The sequence below is a fragment of the Oryctolagus cuniculus genome, chromosome 19 (genome assembly GCF_964237555.1).
Source record: "Oryctolagus cuniculus chromosome 19, mOryCun1.1, whole genome shotgun sequence".
In the NCBI taxonomy this organism is placed as follows: domain Eukaryota; kingdom Metazoa; phylum Chordata; class Mammalia; order Lagomorpha; family Leporidae; genus Oryctolagus; species Oryctolagus cuniculus.
The window spans coordinates 11928003-11947763 of NC_091450.1; the positions used below are offsets into that span (position 1 = coordinate 11928003).

At 63.0% G+C, this 19761-nt stretch overlaps 2 protein-coding genes across 14 annotated transcripts in view; one reads left to right on the plus strand and one right to left on the minus strand.

The window, feature by feature from the left end:
* Positions 1–8971, plus strand: part of GSG1L (GSG1 like) — a 184171-nt gene extending 175200 nt beyond the window's left edge. For all 3 annotated transcript variants that reach the window (XM_051847559.2, XM_051847558.2, XM_051847561.2), the window contains one exon: positions 8403–8971. In XM_051847559.2, coding sequence (XP_051703519.2) covers positions 8403–8500 — 98 coding nt within the window. In that variant the 3' untranslated portion in view covers positions 8501–8971. The remainder of the gene's footprint in view (positions 1–8402) is intronic.
* A 4239-nt stretch (positions 8972–13210) lies between these two features.
* Positions 13211–19761, minus strand: part of KATNIP (katanin interacting protein) — a 186647-nt gene continuing 180096 nt past the window's right edge. For all 11 annotated transcript variants that reach the window (XM_051847554.2, XM_051847549.2, XM_051847546.2 and 8 more), the window contains 8 exons: positions 19260–19420; positions 18400–18464; positions 17654–17764; positions 16825–16964; positions 15850–15951; positions 15193–15353; positions 15011–15099; positions 13211–14491 (listed from right to left, as the gene is read on the minus strand). In XM_051847554.2, coding sequence (XP_051703514.2) covers positions 14433–14491; positions 15011–15099; positions 15193–15353; positions 15850–15951; positions 16825–16964; positions 17654–17764; positions 18400–18464; positions 19260–19420 — 888 coding nt within the window. In that variant the 3' untranslated portion in view covers positions 13211–14432. The remainder of the gene's footprint in view (positions 14492–15010; positions 15100–15192; positions 15354–15849; positions 15952–16824; positions 16965–17653; positions 17765–18399; positions 18465–19259; positions 19421–19761) is intronic.

Sequence of the window (19761 nt, forward strand, 5' to 3'; positions counted from 1 at the left end):
GGGCCTTGCGCAGGACGCAAAGGTAGGAGCTGCGGGAGCTGGGAGTTCAAACACGCCAGTGTCCACTGTGCCTGCTCAGTGCCCGCCACGTGTCCCCTGATTCTTCCTGATTTTTTTTTTAATATTAATTTATTTGAAAGGCGGAGAGACAGAGCTCTTCCATTCTCTGGTTCATTCTCTAAATGCCTGCAGCAGCCAGGGCTGGACCAGGCCAGAGCCAGGAGCTGAGAACTCCATCCGGGTCTCCCACGAGGGTAGCAGGGACCCAAGTGCGGGAGCCACCACCTGCCGCCTGTCAGAGTGCGCGTTGGCAGGCAGCTGGAATCGGGCAGGGGGTCGACTCGAACCCGGGCCCTCCAGTACAGGATGCGGGTGTCCCAGACAGCTGGCCCCCACTCCCCACCTCCATGCTGACCCTCGACCCCTTCGGCCAAGATTGCTGTGCCCACTTCACAGATGAAGGCCCAGAGAGGTAGAGCAGCGTGCCCAGGGTCGCACAGCCTGCTCAGTCCACGGCAGGTGCCTGTGGCTCTCAGGTCCCGTGGGACACTGCAGTGACTTCCGTCTGAATCTGTCTCCCTGTGCCTGGGGGGCTGCCCCCTCCCCCGGAAGGCTGCAAGTGCCGGGGACGTGGGGGCACAGACATGGTAGCTTCCTCGCCTGCCCTGGCTGCCATCCCCGAGCTGTGTGTCTGGCAGCTCCCCGCAGGCTGCGGAGCCCTTGGCCGTCAGGTGTCAGGTGCAACAGTCCCCTCCCCGCCCTCCCGCCTCTGCCCCGTGCTGCCTTCCCTCTGCTGCAGGCGTTGTCCAAAGGCCTGGTGCCTGCCTGAGAAACGGGGGTGGCACTGAAGTGGACGCTGCACCTGCATGTCCTTCCTGGCCGGGTGGCTGCGCTAGCCTGAGGGCTTCCTGGAGGAAGGGGCCAGGAAGCAGGGGATGGAGATGGCTGGGCACGCCTGCCTGGGGGCTGGGGGCTGCAGTGGGGAGAACTACTCTGCAGGCTGAGCTCCCCAGTTTGGGACTGAGTCTCCTGGGTTTCCTGCAGAGCGGGCAGGACACACTGGAGGCTTGTCTGGGGGGTGGGTTTTTGCCCGGGGGTGGAGCCTTCTGGGGCAGGGTTTTATCTGGGGGCAGGGCTTGTCGGGGGTGGGGTTTGTCTGGGGGCAGGGCTCATAAGGGGCGGGGTTTTATCTGGGGGCAGGGCTTGTCTGGAGGCAGGGCTTCTGTGGGGGGTGGGGCAAGGTTTTATCTGGGGGCAGGGCTTGTCTGGGCGGTGGGGGGCTCAGACCCTGAGAACGGAGGGCAGGGACCAGGGGTGCCAGTCTGGCCCCGACAGCCCGCCCGGGCTGGCATCAGGAATGAAGGGTGCAGGGCAGGGGGGATGCGGCCAGCTGCCCTCAGGCAGCCCGCACCCCTGCCCTGGCCCCCAGTATGGGTGCCAGCGCTCCCTCACCAGGACCGTCTGTGCCTGAACTGGAGGGGGAGAGGGAAAGGAGGCAGGCCAGCCGGGGGTGGGGGTTGGGGGAGCTGCAGGGCCACCTGGGGCAGAGCCCAGGTCTAGGGGGGCTGAGGAAACTGGGGTGGAGCAGCCCAATAAAGAGGTGCCCAGGCCCAGGAAACAGGAAGGCAGGAAGGGCGGGAGAGGCGCGCTGGTTCTGCACAGGGCCCTGGGCAGGGGGAGGCGGAGCTGGGCTCTCTCTTCTCCGGTTTCTCATCTACTTATGCAGCCAGCCGTTTCCCACCTGTCTCTCTCTCTCTCTCTCTAACTCTGCCTTTCAAATAAATATATCTTTAAAAAAGATAAATGTGTATTATGGAAAAATTATGCATAGATTTCAAAACATTTTGCACCATAGTAGTCTCTTAACTTCATTTTCCCATGGAGTTGTTGAAGTTCTGAGGACTTTACTCTTATTCACTCATTTAATTCTGAGTCCAGCCCCATTTCCCGGAGGGGGACAACTGAGGCCCAGCACTGCGCAGCCTGGAAGCGGCCGAGTGGGGATTTGGACTCAGCGTTCCGGCTGCAGAGCCCCCAGCCCGGCTGCTGCCTGGGCTGCCTTGTGTCAGCCGGTGGCTCCAGCTACAGGGGCCAGGCAGGCTGCGGAGGCCACGGGCCCCAGCCAGGCGTGGTCCGGCCCTCACAGAGCTCGAGGCTGAGAGAAGCCGCTGTTCTGGCTGCCCAGGGAGACGATGCTGTCTCCGGCATCGGGCCCCTTGGCTGCCGCTGGGCTTGTGGCCAGGGAAATGTTTCGGAGACGCCTGGACACGTTTTGCAGGATTTCTGCGCCGAGCCTGCGGCAGGCTGAGTTGCCTGCAGGCAGCAGAGGGATCGCAGAGAGCTGCATTATTAAACACTTACTGTATGCACATCTGTACCAAGCTCTCGACTGCCGGCTAAGCCCGTGAGGAGGAGGAGGAAGAAGAGGGCTGAGCCTTCATTGTGGGCAGATGAGAAACCGGGGCATGGAAGGTCTCTGCTCCCCTTGGTGACAGAACTGGGCTTGGCATTTAGAGCTCCCCCCAGACCCCGCCCTTCCCTCCTCCTACCCTCCCCTCCCACGCTGCTCCAGTCACCCCGGCCTGCCTTGTTCTGGGACATGCAGAACTCCCTCCCTCCACAGGGCCTTTGCACCTGCTGTCCTCTAAATCTTTGCTTGGCTGACTCTGTCTCTTCTTCAAGTTCCAGCTGAAAGGCCCCCTGCTCCAGGAAGCCTTCCTGGCCCTGCACCAACACCCTGGTCACCCTCCTGTCTCACCACTGTGCTCTCTTTCCTTTGTAGCCGTAGCCCCTCTCTGAAATTATCTTTTTGTTTCCCTTGCATTTGAAAGGCAGAACATGGAGAAACAGAGGAGAGAGGGCTCTCGTTGGCTGGTTCACTCCCCGAATGCCCGAACAGCCAGTACTGAGCCAGGCAGAAGCCAGGAGCCAGGAACTCCCTTTGGATCTCCCATGTGGGTGGCAGGGACTAAGCACCTGAGCCATCACCCGCTGCCTCCCAGGGTGTGCACCAGGAGGGAGCTGGGGTCAGGAGTGGGAGCTGGGGCTGCAGGATGGAGGCAGACGTCCCACGTCTTGTAGATCTTCTTGTAGACTTCTACGGCACACTTGGTTGATGTGGTTTTGCCCTCAGTTCGGAGAGAATGGACTCCTTTTCAGCCTCATTCATGTCTGTGTCTTGAGAGCCTGGAGCAGTGTGTGTTACACAGTAGGTGCTCAATCATTGCTCTACACCTCCAAGTCTCTTCTGCCTCCTGTGCGAGCAGCCACTTTTATATAAACGGGTTATATAAACCTTTGCTTCTCTTAACTGCCCCCAAACTTGCTATTTTTTTTCCCCTTGGGCTACTGTCATATGAATTCTGCCACAATTTTTTTTTTCCCTGAGAAAGAGTTTGCTTTGGAAACCCGCCTCTGGGGCTGTGCAGAGCCACCAGCGACCTCGGGAGCACATCAGATGTGACATCTGACAGAGGCGATGCTGCCATCTGGCACAGGTGTTCGCAGCTCCCCTTCCCGGGCCGCTGGGGTGTGCAGCTGATTGCAACTGTCAAGTTCAATGCCCGAGACAAGCCTTTGATTAGGCCAGGTGTGTCTGGGAGGCTGGGCTCCGCCAGGGCTGTCACTCGTCAGGCACAGAGGTGACTGCTGGGAGCTCTGTCTGCGTCTAGACAGGGGTCTCTGCCGATGCTGCCCCCCAGGATAGCCCAGGGGGGTTCGGGGGAGACTTTTCCTGGCCCCAGAGCACGCTGGCATTTTCATTAGATCCGAATCCAATCCCGTCTAGTACTGCTCCAGTTGCTTCCTTTATTGAAATGGAAAGAGACGGTATTTCTGAAATAAATATCAATGCCAATTTGCTGGGAGCACAGCCGGGCACGCAGCCTGGAGACGTCTGAGACCCTGAGATTGGGGATTGAGAGCCTGAAGCCAACGTCCACATCGGAGTCACAGGGGGGGCCGGGCCCGGCTTAGGGCGGCTGGGGTGGCCTGGGATTCTTCACTTCTAGCAGGTTCGCAGGGGCGCCAGTTTGCTGGCCCAACAGCCCACCCTCTGAGTGGGCCTGGGCCCTAGGCCAGTCTGAAGCTGCTGCCGGGAGCTGCATTTTGTCAGTTGCGTGGGCTGTTCAGCAACTCGTGCGTGGGAACTGCTGCTTCGAGGGCCGGGCTCCCTCCCATCCATCTTCTAGTGGCGCGAGCTTGCTCCCGCCTCCTGCAGCCTCCCCCCCGACCCCCCCGCCCGGCTCCAGGGACCATCCTGGTGGGTGCGATTCACCGTGCCTGCCCCTTCGGCCCAGGCCCCCTCCTCTCCCTGCACTGTGCTGCTTTCGGAACCCTTCTTCGCTGTCTACTTTATTCCCAGTCTCTCCCCGCTGGAGTGGAAGTGTCACCAGGACAGGGCCTCGTTGTCACCGTTCCCGTGGCAGCCCCACTGCCCAGCACGCAGGGTCACTCAGTCCTCAGGAGACACCATGGGAAGAGACTCGGGCTCACTTGTCTTGGGTCCAAGCCTAAAGCAGTACCGTCCGCGCGGTTTGTTTTAGCCAAGGCAAGCGCCTCCCAGTCCCACCTGATGCTGAGAGACACGTGGGAGGCAGATTAGCCTGGCGAGCCTCCTCTGGCCGGGGGCAGGGCGGGCCCTGCAATCACATGGGAACCCCTGCAGCGCAGGGAGAACCCTGCACACCCTAGGGAGCCTGCTGGGCCCTCTGCATCTGACACCCAGCTACTGTGGCGGGGAGAACCCTGTCTCCTCGCCAGCCCCGTGCTCGCCTTCCCCAGCTACAGCACGGCTGTGTTTTTCACACCTCCTGAAACATCTCACTCGCCTGCCAAGAACCTGTTTCACACCCTTTCCTTCTGCCTGAAGTGACCTCCCCCGTCCTCCCCTGGCAGAGTGAAGCCCTGCCATTGCGACCGCGAGGCATGCCGGGTGCTCTGCGAGCCTAGCTCACATGGCTGCCAGCGGTGGCCTCTGCCCCTGGCAGAGGTGGGCGTGTTCTGTGTCTGGGAGACAGAATGGTATGAGCACAACCTCTGGAATGAGCCTGCCTGGGTCAAGTCCCCTCAGAGAGACCTTGGACAAATGATCTAACCTACCTGAGCCTCAGTTTTCTCATCTGTGAAATGGCTACAGTCATGGGACTTCACTCATGGTTTTGAAGCGTGAATGAGTCCACCTAAGTGCACCTTGCACATAAGCGGGAGACGTGTGTGTATGTGTGTGTGTGTCCCTCCCTGGACTGTGGACACCCAGAGGACAAGAGGGCGTCTCACACCCATCTGCAGGCTCAGAGAAGTGAGGTTGTTTTCAGAAATCACACAGCTTCTAGGTGGTGGAGCCTGGACCCCGACTTTTGTTAGCCTGAAAGGCACAGAGAGGGGCAGGGAGACAGCCCCTGCCCACAGCCCTGGGGAAGGCTTCCCAGAGGAGGAAGTATCTGAGAGGAGACGGGAGGGTCCAGAGGCCAGCAGAGGCAGGAAGAACAATCCTGGCAAGGGACCAGCATGTGCAACAAAGACCCAGTGGGAGACAAGGGTCACCCACCGGCTTCCTGGGGCTGTCTGACCCAGGAGGTGTTCCCTGACCCACGGATTGTGTAAAATACAAAAGCACCTCAAAAAGTACTTTTTTGGAAAGGGGCTGGCACTTGACATGGAGGTCAGGATGCCACTTGGGACACGCACATGTGTATCAGACACCTGAGTCCCAGCTCCGCACCCGACTCCAGCTTCCTGCTGGTGCACACCCTGGGGGCAGCAGGTGAGGGCTCAGGTGCCTGGTCCCTGACGCTCCTGTGAGGGACTGAGGTCGAGCTCTGGGCTCCTGCACATTTAGGGAGTGAACCGGAAGATGGGCGGGCTCTGTCTGTCTCTCTGACTCAAATTTTAAAAAATGATTATAAACAGATTTGTGGAAAAATTTAATTTAGGGTTGAGATCCCAGCTTCAGACCCCAGGCCATTGCAGGCATTGGATGAGGGCTTGCTTTCTCTCTCGTGTGTGTGTGTGTGTGTGTGTGTGTGTGTGTCTCTCTCTCTCTCTCTCTGCCTCCCTGACTCTCAAATAAAGAAATAAAAATGTTTTTGTTTTTAAAAGATAAGTTTATTTTGGTGCAGAAGAGTGCGAAGCCCATGCACAGTTTTCCTTTCTCTGCTTTTCTCATGAACTGTCTGAGGCCCCCTCCTATTTTTAAAAATCCGTAGTAGTCACCATTCGCAGGTCAGGAGGCTGTATTTGGAAATCTCCGTTGTCGACTCCTCTGAACCTTCGGGAAGCTCTGAGCCAATGATCTCCATGGCAACACGCAGCTGCCTCTGCCCACTTTACTGTCTCCAGGACTCAAATGGGCCTGGGAGACGTCCTGAGTTGCGATGCCCCAGTCCACAGCCCAGGGCCTTTTTTTTTTTTTTTTTTTTTTTTTGCCCCCCTGGCTGGTGGCTGGCCTGCAAGTGCAGGACGGGGAGATGGGGAGAGAGGTAAAGCAGTGGCTGCTGGGGGCTCCTCCCCGCACGCTCCGTAAATGGCTCCGGGCCCTGAGCCCCTTCTGAGAGGCCAGGGAAGTGGGGAAGGCCCAGTCCTCGGGGGTGTGGCCTCCAGGTCCAGGAGGCAGAGAGAGCCCAATTCTAACGACAGAGAGAGCTTTCTTTCTTTCTTTCTTTCTTTCTTTCTTTCTTTCTTTCTTTCTTTCTTTTTTAATCCATTATCAGTTTCCCTGGGTTCCAGTAAGCCCTCCACTGTGTGCCTCCTGGCAGCCATAAAGCAGCCCCAGTCTCTTCTGGATACCCATTAGAGAGACAGTCAAACCTCATGTGCACCAAATATTTGCTTCCAGATTAAAAAATTCTTAAAAGCCCAAATACCTTTATCTTGGCAGCAAGCATCTCGGAAGATTGCAACTGTTTCAGTAGCTGGGCCAAAGCAAATGTTGTGTTTTTTTTTTTTTCCTAAGGCCAAATGATTCCAGAATGTTTGCAAAATGTTTCCCTCCCCTTAAAAACATACAGTAAAATGTGCAATACACTAGCATTAAGGAATATTAAAAATGGAAGGGAGAGGCAGTCCACACCCACCCACACACCCACACATCCCCTCGCGTCTCCCTCTCTGCCTCTTCCCACCCAGCCTTGTCACCAGAGAGAATCTCCCGCCTTGACAGGACACTCTGGGTTGTGCACGCAGGGGCTTGGCTGCACTAGGAAGCCCTGCCCCCGTGTGCCTTCTGCCAGGAGCCCATCTGACCCTAGAGTGTGACAGGCACGTCGGGGCATCCACGAACAGCACGGCGGGAAGACCAAACCCTGGGAAGCCCTCAGGAAGAAGTGAACCCCCTGCAGCCCCTCCGTTGCTGGGAGTCCCGAGGCAGCGACTCCTCCTTGCGGAGCCTTAGCCCCCTCATCTGTGAAATGGGCAGAACCTGCTTCATGGGCGTGGGGCAGGCACGGAGCCCAGTGGGCCACTGCTGGTTTCTCCCTCCTCTCCTTCTCTGTGGGTTTTCCTCTTTCGGTCTCCACCCCCACAGACCCAGCTTGCAGCACCCCGAGGGGGCGGGCTCGGCCCCTGCTTTCCTGGGGATGAAGCTGGTGGAGGGTGCTGCTCCAGGTGGGTGCATCCCTGCAGGCCGCCAGGGAGAGGAAGTCAGGGAAGGCTTCCTGTAGGTGTTTAGGCTTTGACAGTAGGTAGGAGGACCTGTCATCAGGTCCCACGGTGAGATGGGAAGGGCTTTGGCACTAGGGAGGGTGGGGGCGGGGCGGGCGCAGTCCTCCGAGAATCAGGACAAAGGAGGAGAACACTGGGGAAGGGGGAGCTCCCTGGCCACATCCTCTGGCCCAGGCCGTGAGAGCAGCAGCCGACAGGTAGATGGCAGGAGCAGGTGCACGGCGGGGGGCCACGCGGCGAGCTGCTGGATGGCTGAGCGGACAGGACACTGGATCAGGGGTGGCGTGTTTGGGACTCCAGGTGCATGTGGGTGGAGAAAGGGTGTATTCCGGGGGTGGTGGGACGGTGGGCAGGTGCGTGGTGGGTGTGCTGACTGGGGAGGGGACACGGATGGCTTTTAGGGCTGTGGGTGGTTGTGTGTGCAGGGGACAAGAGTGCAAGGGTAGTGGATGGATGGTTGGTAAGCGGACAGCAGCCGTATGACCGGGTACAGACGTGTTGGTGAGCTGGCGGCTGGGGGCGGCTGGGGGCGGGGTGGGGTGAAGAGAGAGGTGTGTAGACAGGTTGATGGGCAGGTTGACACTCGTGGGAGGATACCTGGTCAGTGAGGGGGTGGGTGCTGGATGCAGGTGTGTTGATAGGCCGGAGGCCCGCCCCCCACCCCGTGAGTGGGCGTGGCGACGGGCGTGCGGGGGTGGGGCTGGAGGAAGGGGCTGTTGGCACTGCCCTCTTGTCTCTTGCAGGATACCAGCCGCACGTGGGGGATTCCTGGCCTCGGAGCTCGGCACCGGAGGCGCCAGAGCTGAGCCGCCAGTGCTGGGTCCTGGGTCACTGGGTGTGACAGAGACCCCAGCCCAGCCCCTGGACCTCGGGCCGTCGCTGGCACCGCCCCCTGGCATCCCGGAAGCCCGGCCTGGGTGCTGTGGACTCAGCCCGCCTGTAGGGGGAGACGCCAGGCTCGTGCTTCCCGCCTGCCTGGACCCTGGGGTCCTGGACATTGCGGGCCAGGATGAGTCCCAGGGCCCCCCGCGGCCGCACAGACACCTCAGGACAGCGGTCCTGAACAATCGCCGTCCGCCACCTCGCACAGAGCCCACCCGGCACGGCCAGAGCACCGGACGGACACGGCCACTGACCACTGCGTGCCGGGGCAGCTACAGCCGGCCAGGAAGCTGAGGAGGCGCCCAGAGGGGCGGATCCCTGGGGGGTGAAGGGAGTCGGGTCCCCGAAGGAGGGGCAGCACATGGCTCAGCTGGGGAGGGGGCGGTCACGCGGCAGGCACACAGCAGGGGCTCAATAAATGCGTCTTGAACCTGTGGTCTGGCGGTGTGTGCAGGCCAGTCGCTCGCCGGGCCGTGGCTGCCCCCTCATCACCCGCCATGGAGCCCTGAGTGCTGAGGCCAGGGCCAGAGATGGGGGGGATGGAGGGCGCCTCGGGCATGGCACGGCCTTGGCTTCCAGAGGGCGGGCAAGGCCGGGGGCTGAAAAGGAGGGCGAAGGAGCCGCCGTTCTCCGGAGACCCTCAGGCCCTGCGCCTGGTGTCTCTACTTGGAACCATGAGGGGAGGGCGGTGTCGGTGGTTACAGAGCCCAGGAACGGCAGCGCTGGGCCCTGAACCGGGGCTCCCGAGACCTCCCAGGAGGCCACACCGCTGCCCGGAGGGTCTCCAGAGCTTTCCTCGGAGCAGAGTCTTGCTCCCCGTCCACCCCTCCCTCCATCTGGCTCCCGTCTGTCCACCTACCCGCCCATCCGTCCGTCCAGATCCTCATTCATCAACCCACCCACCACCCACCCAGCCATCCATCGTCCGTCCCTTCGTCCCTTGGTTCATGCCTTACCCACCACGCATCTCTCCATAACGTCACCCACCTGTGGGGCAGAGTGGCGGCCGGGGACAGTGGCATTGGAGGCCAGGAGCCCAGGCGGCAGGTGGTGGGTGGGGCAAGCAGGGGCCGGAGGGCCGCAGGGAGCCAGCCGGGGAGGGCGTTGGGGGTGCGGGGGCATAGGAAACTCAGAGCCTGTGCCGGCCGCCACATGCGAGCAGGTGCACGGTCCAGAAAGATGCCTTCCGCACCCTTGCGACACTCAGAGTGACAGCAGGGGGTAGCCCGGGGGAGGGAGCAGCCGGGCGGACTTGGGTTGCAGGGACTGACGAGGGCGCAGTGGAACGTGGGCCGTGAACTCCATGGTGTGGGGTGGGTGCCACTGGGGGAGACAAGCTCTGCTTCAGAGGTGCCCAGGGGACACACGGGTGGAGGGGCTTGCTCACACACACGTGCATTGACGGACCAAGTGAGCGATGCGCTAACTCATGTGTCCGGGAAGTCCCGCGGCTGGAGCGCGGCCTGGGAGGGAGCTCAGGGCCCCGGGCACAGGGGCACAGGGAGCTCCAGCCTGGCTTTGGGCAGGGCGGCTGGGCGGGGCTTCCAGGTTCTCCCCGCCCCCTCTCCACCCCGCCCCGGGGCCTTGCCGAGCCGGCGCCTTGGCAACATTTCCATCTATTTTAATAGTTGTGTTTATGTAAATGTGTATTAGAAAAAAATGTGTAACGGGCACATCAGCGCTGTGATTTCGCAGACACTATTGCTTAGGAGAAAATCAAAATAGGCATTTCAGTAAAAAAGAACAAAGGCTTTGAGAAAACTATGAAATAAGTCATCGTGTGAGTACTGCTTGCGCTATGGGAGTGGCTCCTGGGACAGCGCTGCGGGGAGGGGGGAGGGGGGAGGAGGGAGGGGTGATGGGGCACGCGCTGGTGGTCTTCCTGGACTGTCCCCATGCAGTAGGAAGGCTGCTGGTTGGACCAAAGGAAGCACTTCCAGGCGGGGAGAGGGTCGTCCCCCTGAGGCCACCTGGTTGGAAGGCGGCTTGGGTGACATCCGGGGGCCTGGATGGAGCACCTGTGCCCTCCGGCCCTGCCCCGGGCTAGGCGATGCAGTGTCACCCCGCTGGGCTGGCTGCTGGCTCCGGGCGTGTCCCATGTGGCCGCCCATACACTGGCCCCAGCAAGCCCAGAGCAGTTCCCACGCAGCCAGGGCTACCCGGACCGCGTGTGTCCAGCATCTCTGTAGCCGCACGGCCTGGGCACACGTGCTCCTGGTCACACACACACACACACACACAAACATGGGAGGCCTCAGAGGTGGACCTCACACACGTGTGTGCTAACGTGCGCAGGCCGTGTGCTCCCAGCTCCGTTCCCCTGGCCACAGGCTGGTGAGAGGCGGCCTCTGGGAGTGGCCAGGCTGTGTCCCTGCCGCCTCCCTCTACCCCGCCCCAGCCACGCTCCCTGCCATGTGCCCAGCTCCCCTGGCAGTGGAAACATCTGCTGGATTCATGGGTGTTTGTCCGCGGCTGAAGAATGCGCCCGGGGTGGTGGACTGTCAGGAACCTGGGTTCGAGTCCTGAGTCCACCCCTGACCTGCCGTGGGCCCTACTCACGCAGGAGCTAGTCACCGAGGGAGCTTCAAGTGCCAGGCACCGGGCTGTGCAAGGGGACTCCACAGACACCACCGCCCCCTCACGGGGGCGCACAGTCTGGGGGAGATGCAAATAACCCTCGTAACACGGCCATCCCTCGAACAGTGAGGCGCAGTCTGCAGGCGAGCCAAGGAGGCTCTGATTTAGACCAGGGAACCGCAAGGGCGGCATGTGCAAAGGCCCTGAGAACCGCGCCTGCCGCTGAAGCCTGCGATGTCGCTGACGGCTGGATTTGGTGACGCACCTGCCAAGGGGCCCGGTGCTGGTCTGTACTGGCTGTGATGATCACAAAATATGGCGGCCAGAGGCAGAGGCTGGGAGACTGGAAGCGGTGTCCGAGCACCACACAGCACCCAGAGACCCGGCACACCCCCATGCACCTGCTCCAAGTGGCAGACACCCCCAGGTTCCTTGGGGACACAAACCTTGCCCTGGGCAGAGGCCAGCCCCCGCCTCTCTTCCCCAGTCCCCCTGGCCTGGCTGGTGCCAGTGTGGACACCAGACAGTTAAGCCCCGGGCCCCGGAGCGCCCTCAGGCTGTGCAGGTTATGCCAGTGAGGTGAGGACAGGGGCTGAAGGTGGGACTGGGGTGCCAGGGGGCCCTGCCTGCCCAGGTGCCGGGTCCAGCTGGGGACAGGGGACCTGGGTTGCCAGGTCTTCTCATCTTCCCAGGGAGGCGGGGTATCTGACCTTGCACGTGAACTCTCACGGCAGACCAGGGTTAACTGATTAACAAAACCCAACACTGCCTAGACCAGCAGTCAGCCAGACCCGGGCAGCCAAGCCCAGGTCTGGGTCCGGTAACCCGGCCAGGACTAGGGGCTGTGGAGATCCCAAAGGGGAAACCCCCCGCCCCCAGGACCCAAAGGGTCACTCCAGTGACCCGGGGGGCTGTCTGCACAGACAGGGGCTGAGGGGCCGGGGGGGGGGGTCCCCTCCCTGCTCTTCCTCCCAGCAGGCTGCAGCTCGGGGTGGGGCTGGGCGGGCAGCAAGGGAGGGGCTGATGTCCCCGCAGAGGCAGGTGGGTGACACACTGTGGGGGACGGACCCCAGCCTGCCACAGACACGCGGTACTGGGCTTACTCCGTTTGCTTGTTTAAGTTGAGTCAATATTTGAAAGTTAGAGTTCACATGGAAAATAAATAAAACGCAGCGAAGCCGGTATCTCTGGAAAACGGTCAGGATCCGGAGCCGCACCACCCGCGGAGAGGGCCTGTGTGGCCCTGGGGCCCGCGGTCCCCGCAGGTCGCTCGCCTGGCCCCCGGGACCCAGCGCACGGCTCTGGCTGGGGGCTGCGGAGGCTGAGGCGCTGTGAGGCCCAGGCCCCCGGCCAGCGCGGCTGCAGGGAGGCGGGGAGGGGGGATCGCTCTCCACACCAGGGTGGCCACACCCATGGGGCCCCTCCTAGGAGCCAGGAAGGTCCCTGCATGTTCCCCGCACACGTGGGGCCAGGGCCTCGCCTGTGGGGCTGAAGGCTTCTCTCTTCTCCCCAGTACCAGGGACTCGGGGAGCCCCAAAAGGTCCCTCCTACCTGGTGCCACTACCCCCTCAACGCAGCCCCCTTTCAAGGGCTGCTTTACCCAGAAGCTAAGAGCCCCCGACACTCAGCCCTGAAGGGAGCGGGGGGTTGGGGGGAAGTGGGGAGGGGGCCCAGGCGCCCAGCACCTGGGGGCTCCTGTTCCAGGACCCCCTCCTGGAGAAGGGAGACCCCAGGCCCTTGACAGACCCACGGATGGTCACGTGGTCACTTCCGGCTTCTGAGGCTGTGTGTCCTAGGCACATCGCACAGCCTCTCTGTGCTCTCTGTGAAAGGGGGTGATGGGAGCATCCTTTCCCATGGGGCTGTGCATGGATTCAGCGTGCAGCGCCAGGCTCACGGTAACCACGCCACGTGCAGGGGCTGCTTGCCGTGTGCTGGGCACAGCGACCCCACAAGCAGGCTGAGCCAGGGTCCCCCCCCAACTCTGCAGGTGGGGAAGGGGCTCGGCCCAGGCCCTTGGCTTCGCGCGGCTGCTTCCTGCAAGCGCTGACTCAGGGCTCCCGCCATCTGACCCCATTCCAGCGCATCAGGCTGCAGCCTTAATAACATCTTTTATTGATTTTGCAAGAAGAAAAAAAATAGAAATTTATGTTAGCGTTAACGCCTGTATAGCTTCTCTTCCCCGCTTCCTAAAGCTGTGCATCCATCCAGTCATTAGCAACATCGGCGGGAGCGTGGGAGCCAAGGGCCGCGCGCGGCGCCCCGGCTGTCTCCCCCACATGTGCAGCTGGTCCAGGGTCCCCCGCGTCCCCGCGCCTGAGGCTCCCTCTAAGAGCCACGGCCCCGACTGGGGGCCTGGGAGCTGGTTGGATCTCTCCTGGGAGCCACGTAAGCCCGAGGAGTGATGGATCGCACCCGCACAGCAGCCCATCCGCATAGCCACACCCCCGCCCGTATCCGCGGGGCGCTCGGCCGCATAGGATCGCACTGGCACCCGGGCCGGGCTGCGTGCCAGCCACACAATGGATTAATATTTGGAACGAGAAATTACCCACCCCTGGGAAACCAATTAGGCCCCCGATCCGAGCTTGTTACAGAGATGGAAACAGATGCGCGCGGGGCGTCGCTCGGCGGCGGCGCCGGGCTCACTTCCAGGGCGCTGGGATTTGCTGGGCGGGGGGGGGGGGGGGGGGGGGGGGAGTGCGGGGGGCAGGGAGGGCCCGGAGAGCCAGGGACCCCACGGCAGAGCCTCAGGGGCGCAGGGCACTGACAGGCAGGGAGGAGTGACCAGGGAGGGCCGTGGAACAGATCCGGAAGGGGCGGCCGGGGAGTGCAGTGGGGACCCGCTCCTCCAGGCCGAGTTCAAGTACAAGGTGGGCTGCGGTGTGCGGGGCCCCAGGTGGGGTGCAGTGTCCCGCCCCGCTCAGCGCCTCTGCGTCCACACAGCATCTGGGTGGGCTCTGCCGTTCCCCTGGCGGCCTGGCTACAGCACCGTGGGGACCCCAGCAGGACACCCACCCTAAGGGGCCCACGCAGCATGAGCTCCCCTAGGGAGTGGGGCGTGGCCACCGTGACGGACACTGGGCACCCAGGAGAGAGACTGGCCCCTGAGCCCCCGGAGGAGGCAGGGCTGTGCGCTGGCTACCCTAGGGAAGACACAGTGTCCCTGGTCTGCCCGCCGTGCCCCCACCCGTCAGCCCGGCGCGGCTGTGGGAGGCGGGCGGGGATCGCCCCGGCAGCCCGGAACGGCAGGCCCCCGTGTCCCGGCCGCAGCGCCCGCGAGCTGGCAGCCGGCTCTCCCTCTGCACCGTGGGTCAGCACCGCCACCGTCTCGCCGGCTCCTTCGTGCTTAGGCAGGTTTTGGGGCGTAAGGCTGTCAGGGCAGAGCATGGGGGTGGCCAGTTACCAGCTGCTGGGGGGCGAGAGTGCTGCACAGTCTCTGGGAAAACCCACGGCTTAGGCGGCCCGCAGGCCCTCAGACACCCGGCCCCTGGCCCGGCCCCCGGCCCGTCCTCTCTGCCTGGAGTAGGCCCTGGGCATGCCTGTGCCTCACATCCCTGGGACCCAGTGCAAATGTCACCTCCTCCAGGAAGCCCTCGCCTTGGCATCCCCTACTGGTTTCCTCTGAACACCTTTCTCCTTTTGCACCTGCAGCCCTGGGCTTACACAGGCCACACCGTGCCTGCGAGCAGGTCATTTGTTGCTCAGGGAGGTTCTGCCTCCCCCCACCCGCCCAACCTGCCCCCGCCCCCGCCCCCGCCCCCTCGGCAGGCTTCTGGGTGGTGGGGAGGGGCCCGTGGGCGGGCAGGGGTGGGGGTGAGGCTGCCGGCTCCTTGTGGGTCAGGACCAGGCGGAAGGGAGCGGGAGGAGCTGGCAGAGGGAGGAGGCTGACCTGGGTCGACGGCACACGGCTTCCTCTTGGCGTTCGTCACGATTTGGTTCTCGTTCGTCAGCTGCACATCCTGGTCCTCTACCTGGGTGCTGGGGGGGGGGGCAGAGACAGGAGGTCGCGTCGGGCCCCCGCTGCATGGCCCCCGCTGCCCACCCTGCCTGGGGCTGCGGGCCGGGACGTACCTGACGCTGGTGCGTCTCTCCTGGTGCCAGGTGCCCGCGTCGTCCGTGAAGAGGATGGTGTGGTAGGGCACTGTGGGCTCACACGTGGGCAGGATGCCACCCACCAGGTGGCTCACCATGGCCAGGATCCCATTGTACACGAGCAGGTCGTCGACCAGGAGCTGCAGAGACAGCCCCAGGGCTGGTAGGCTCCGCGTCCTCCCTGCCACACCCACCGGCGGGCCTCTGGGAGACGGGCGTCACCTCCCTGAGCCCACCAGGTCCCGGGCCCGCGTGATTTCGGGGTCTTCACAGCCAGCGGGAAAGGCAAGTGCTATTCGCCCCATACTGCAGCTGTGCAAACCGAGGTGCGAAGGGCCTACGAATCCCATGAAAAACCCTTAGCTATGGGTAGCCCAGGTGGCCGAGCTGGGAGGTCCCTGGACCCTGCTTCTTCCTCGTCCCAAAGTCATCTCCCGCCAAAAGCAAAAAATCAGAACAGAAGAAAAAAGGCAGGTGGATTTGGGCGGCAGCTCCGGGGTCTGGAACTCACAGGTGGGTGCCGATCTCCCCGCACTCAGACTGCCACACATGGTGCCTGCCGGCAGCCTACTTACCAATAAGCATAATTACCTCCAAAAAACCCCAGAGCCCCAAACCCAGCTGGTAAGTACTTACGCCAAACTCCCTCACCCCGCGATGCGGTGTTTTCGCGTAATTCCACAGCTTGATCATGGACACGGTGGTAGGCAGATCGAAAATCACGTACACCCGATTCACCTGCCGGGGAGCAGATGGGCATGTCTGGAAGCAGGGACGCCAGACATGGGCAGGGGCTGCGCCCCACGGCGCTGCCCAGGTGGCCGGGCCCGGAATCCCCACTGCCGCCTCTCGCCTCCTCCGAGCCCATCTGGAATCGGAGCACGTGTGGCTGCGTTTGCAGCAAACCGCTGAGCTGGCGCGGGGAGGGCCTGTGTTCTTGAGTCTGGCGTGGCCCACGGGGAAGTGCCCGCGGCCAGCTGGGACTGCCCCTGGCCTTCCCCCTGGATCGGGCCCAGACACTGCCTGCCCACCCCCAAGGAATCCACGGGGTTCTGACCCCTGTCTGTCCTCTCTCCCGCTCAGAAATGCAAAGCCAAGCCTCTGTCCCTGACCCCTGGCTGCAGGGGTGAAGAGCCGGCGTGGCTGAAGCCAGCTAGGAAAGGAAGACCCCCACGGCCTCCGCCGGCCACCCCTTCCCCCCAACCCCCGCTCAGGGCTCTCAAATATTAGGGCCCCCATGCAAGACCGAAGGAAGAAGCAAAAACTCCACGTGGGCCCCAGACCCTTGGTCTCGGCCTGTGGCCATGCTCGGGGTGTCTGGAGTGGGAGGGGTCGGGGAGGGCTTGGGGGTGGGGGTGGGGCCCGTATGGGTGTGCCCCGGGAACAGTGAAGGTCAGGGTTATCAAATTCAGCCGCCCTCAGGGCTCCAACAGGAGCATCCAGCCCTGTGGCCTCGGGGCGCCAGACAGTGGCACACACCTGCAGGTGACACCTGTGGCCCTGTTTGCAGCCAGGTCTCAGGGCTGCCGGGGCTGGGAGTGGCCCCAGCTGGCCGCCAGCGACCACCTGACCCCTCTGAGGGCCGGCTTGTCCCCGCCCCCAGGCACGCACCAGGCCAGGCAGGATGGGAGCCAGCCACATGTGCCTGCCGTCGCTGGTGTCATTGACTTGGTCGATGAGCTTGTCGGGGGTGCGGGCGTCCCCGCACACGCCCTCCAGCGAATTCACGCTGTCCGGGAAGGCGGCGATGTCTGAGGCTGTGTCCAGGAGGCTGTAACCCAGGAGCTGCGTGTATGGCTGGCGCGCGGGGCCCCGGGGCTGGTGGGCCTGCTGCTCTGGGCAGCGGTGGAAGAGGGCATAGCTGCATTAGACCCGCTCTGGGGAGGACGAGAGCCCGGGGTGCGTGGCTGTGCAGGGGCGGCCAGGTTCAAGTTCACAGGGAGGGGAGCAGAGAGAGCTGGCTGGGCATGCGGTGCTCCCGGAGTGGCCAGGGGCAGGGGCACAGGGTGGGGCTGGGTGAAACGGGGCGCAACAGCGCTCACTCCACAGCACTGTCACGAGAGCCAACGGGGCACCATGTGCCGAGCCCTGGTTTCTAGAAACATCGGCAGCTCATGTCAGATATCTGGAAGGGCTCATGGGCTCACAGTGGACAGACGCTGGGGCAGGCAACCCATGAGCCCAGGGCTCCTGGGTTAAGCTCACACAGCCTGGAACGCAGTGCGGTAACCCCCTCCTCACTGCTGCAGACCTTGTCAGAGCCTTTGGACAGCCAAGAGCCTGCGCTTCTCTGGGGGCGGCCTCCGGCTCGTGGTGTCCTGCCAGGCGTAGCTGGGGCGGCAGAGCCCAGTGGCATTTTGAAGCCTGGGGCGCTGGTTCCTGGGGGCCCGGCCTGGCTGCACCCCGCGCTGCCCCACCCCGGCCCGTGGATAAAGGATACTGTTCTCGGATAGGGGGATTTTCTCTCCCCGCTCGTCATACAGCTCCAGGCCCGTGAGGCCAATGTAATAGGGGTCGCCCCAGCTGGTGAGCAGCTGGAACTGGAAAATGACTGGCAGCGCGGATTAAGGAGGAGGGGCAGAACAAAGGCTGAGGTGACAGGCAGGATTTGGAGGGGCGGGGCGGGGCGGCGACAGGGGGATGATCCCGATGAAAGACACACGTTTCCTCTCTTGCTGAGACTGAGGTCTATCAAAATAAACGTGGCACCGGATTCTTTGCCTTTAAACTCTTCCTGTGCCGTGAAACCCCCTCCCCACCTCCAGGCCCCCTCCCCCTGGGGACAGGAGTAGGGGGCGGGGGCGGGGTTAGAGAGCATGCAGGATGGGGGGCTCAACAGAGGCTTGTGCCTCAGTTTCCCTGACTGTAAAATGACAAGAACAGAGCACCCATTCCCGCCCACGGGGGGCTAAACGGGGAGATGTGGGCACCAGGAGTGGTGGCCGTGGCCAGCACAGAGCCCTCTCCTAGCCCTGTGCTCCCAGGAGCAGGCCGGCAGGAGCCCAGGCCAGGTGGTCAGCTCAGCTTTGCAGCCCCTCCCAGCTGAAGGCTCTGGTGCCGCCTCCTCCGAGAGCCCCGGGAGCCCTGCCATCCCCTGCCTCAGTTTCCCTGTGCTGCGCTCCTGCTGGTTCGGCAGCCCAGATCCTGCCGTGGGTGGGGGTGGTGCTGGTGATGGGACAAGGATACAGCCGCACGGCATCAGCGGGGCCTCGTAGTCCATGCTCGGCCGCTCCAGGCTCTGCGTGTCAGGCCTGAGAAGACAAAACACAGCTCCGTGAAGATCCGGACGGCCCAGGGAAGGCCAAGCAGAGGGGCCCAGGGAGACACGGTGACTGTTCAGGGCCGCGCGGCTGGTAGCTGGCGGGAGGGACTGTGACCCGAGGCTGCCGGGGTGGGGAGACCGCTGCCCCACCTGCTGCCTGCCCCAGAGAGCCCACGCTGTATGGGACAGGACGGGCAGGGGCGCCAGGCTACCTTACATTTCTCCGAGGAGGCAGCTGTGGGCGGGGCCACAGGGAGCCTTCCAGGCAGGGGAGGGGCAGAGCAAAGGCCCTGTGGGGGTTAGGAGCTGGGCAGGGGGTGTCTGCCCTAGACAGGAGCCAGAGGGACTCGAGTGCCAGGGGCATGGTGAGCAGAGGGAAGTGGGGGGGAGCTGAAGGGTTTGGCCTCAGTTTACAAATCTGTAAAATGGGTGTAACACCCCCTACTTCAACACGTGGTTGGGAGCAGCAGGCACAGAGCTGGCCCTGAGGCGGGAGAGGCCCCTCCTCTTCCCCTCACCCCCCTCCACCCCTCCTCCTCCTCCCCTGAGATTTTCTGCCTGGTCTGTGGGTGGTACCCTTCGGCCTCCCCGGCTCCCCCTCCGTCTCGAGGCTACTGCTCCCCACGACCAGCTACAGTGGAGGGAAAAGCCACTGTGTTTCGCACGCGTGGCCTGTGGCATTTGGACGTGGTTGGGGGGTGTGGTTTACAGGGGTAAACTCAGCGTTTACGAATGGTTGTGCACGCCTACCCCCGCCCCCCGGAGGCCCCAGACACATGCTCACCTCCTGGCGGGCTGGGTTGGCCGTGGCCCAGCCTGCAGGTAGTCCACAAACAGCATTTCCTGGGCAAAGTCGAAGTGGCAGTGGCCTGGGCCCTTGCGGATGAGGAAGCCGTCCGGAGGGGAGATGCGCGAGCCATCCAAGGACACGTGGACGACCTTGGCCTGGCCGACAAGAAAGCAAGCTCTGCTCAAGGACAGGAAGTCGCGTGGGGGCGAGAGATGGGGGCGGGTAGCCTGCTCCCAGACCAAGGTCCGACCCCCAGCATCACCCCTCCTCCACGTCCGAGGCTGCTCTGGGCAGAGAGCGGAGGCCCCTGCCGTCTGCAGACTCCAGCATCCACTCCCAGCCCCCAAGTTTCAGGCCTCACTGGCTCCGCCAGCGGCAGCAGCCTGCTGGGGAATGGCGTGACGGCCAAGGGCGTGCACGCAGGGGCTCTGACACCTGCCACTAGTGGTAGCTGGGCAAGTTACGGAGCTTCCCCAGGCCTCACCTTCCTCATCTG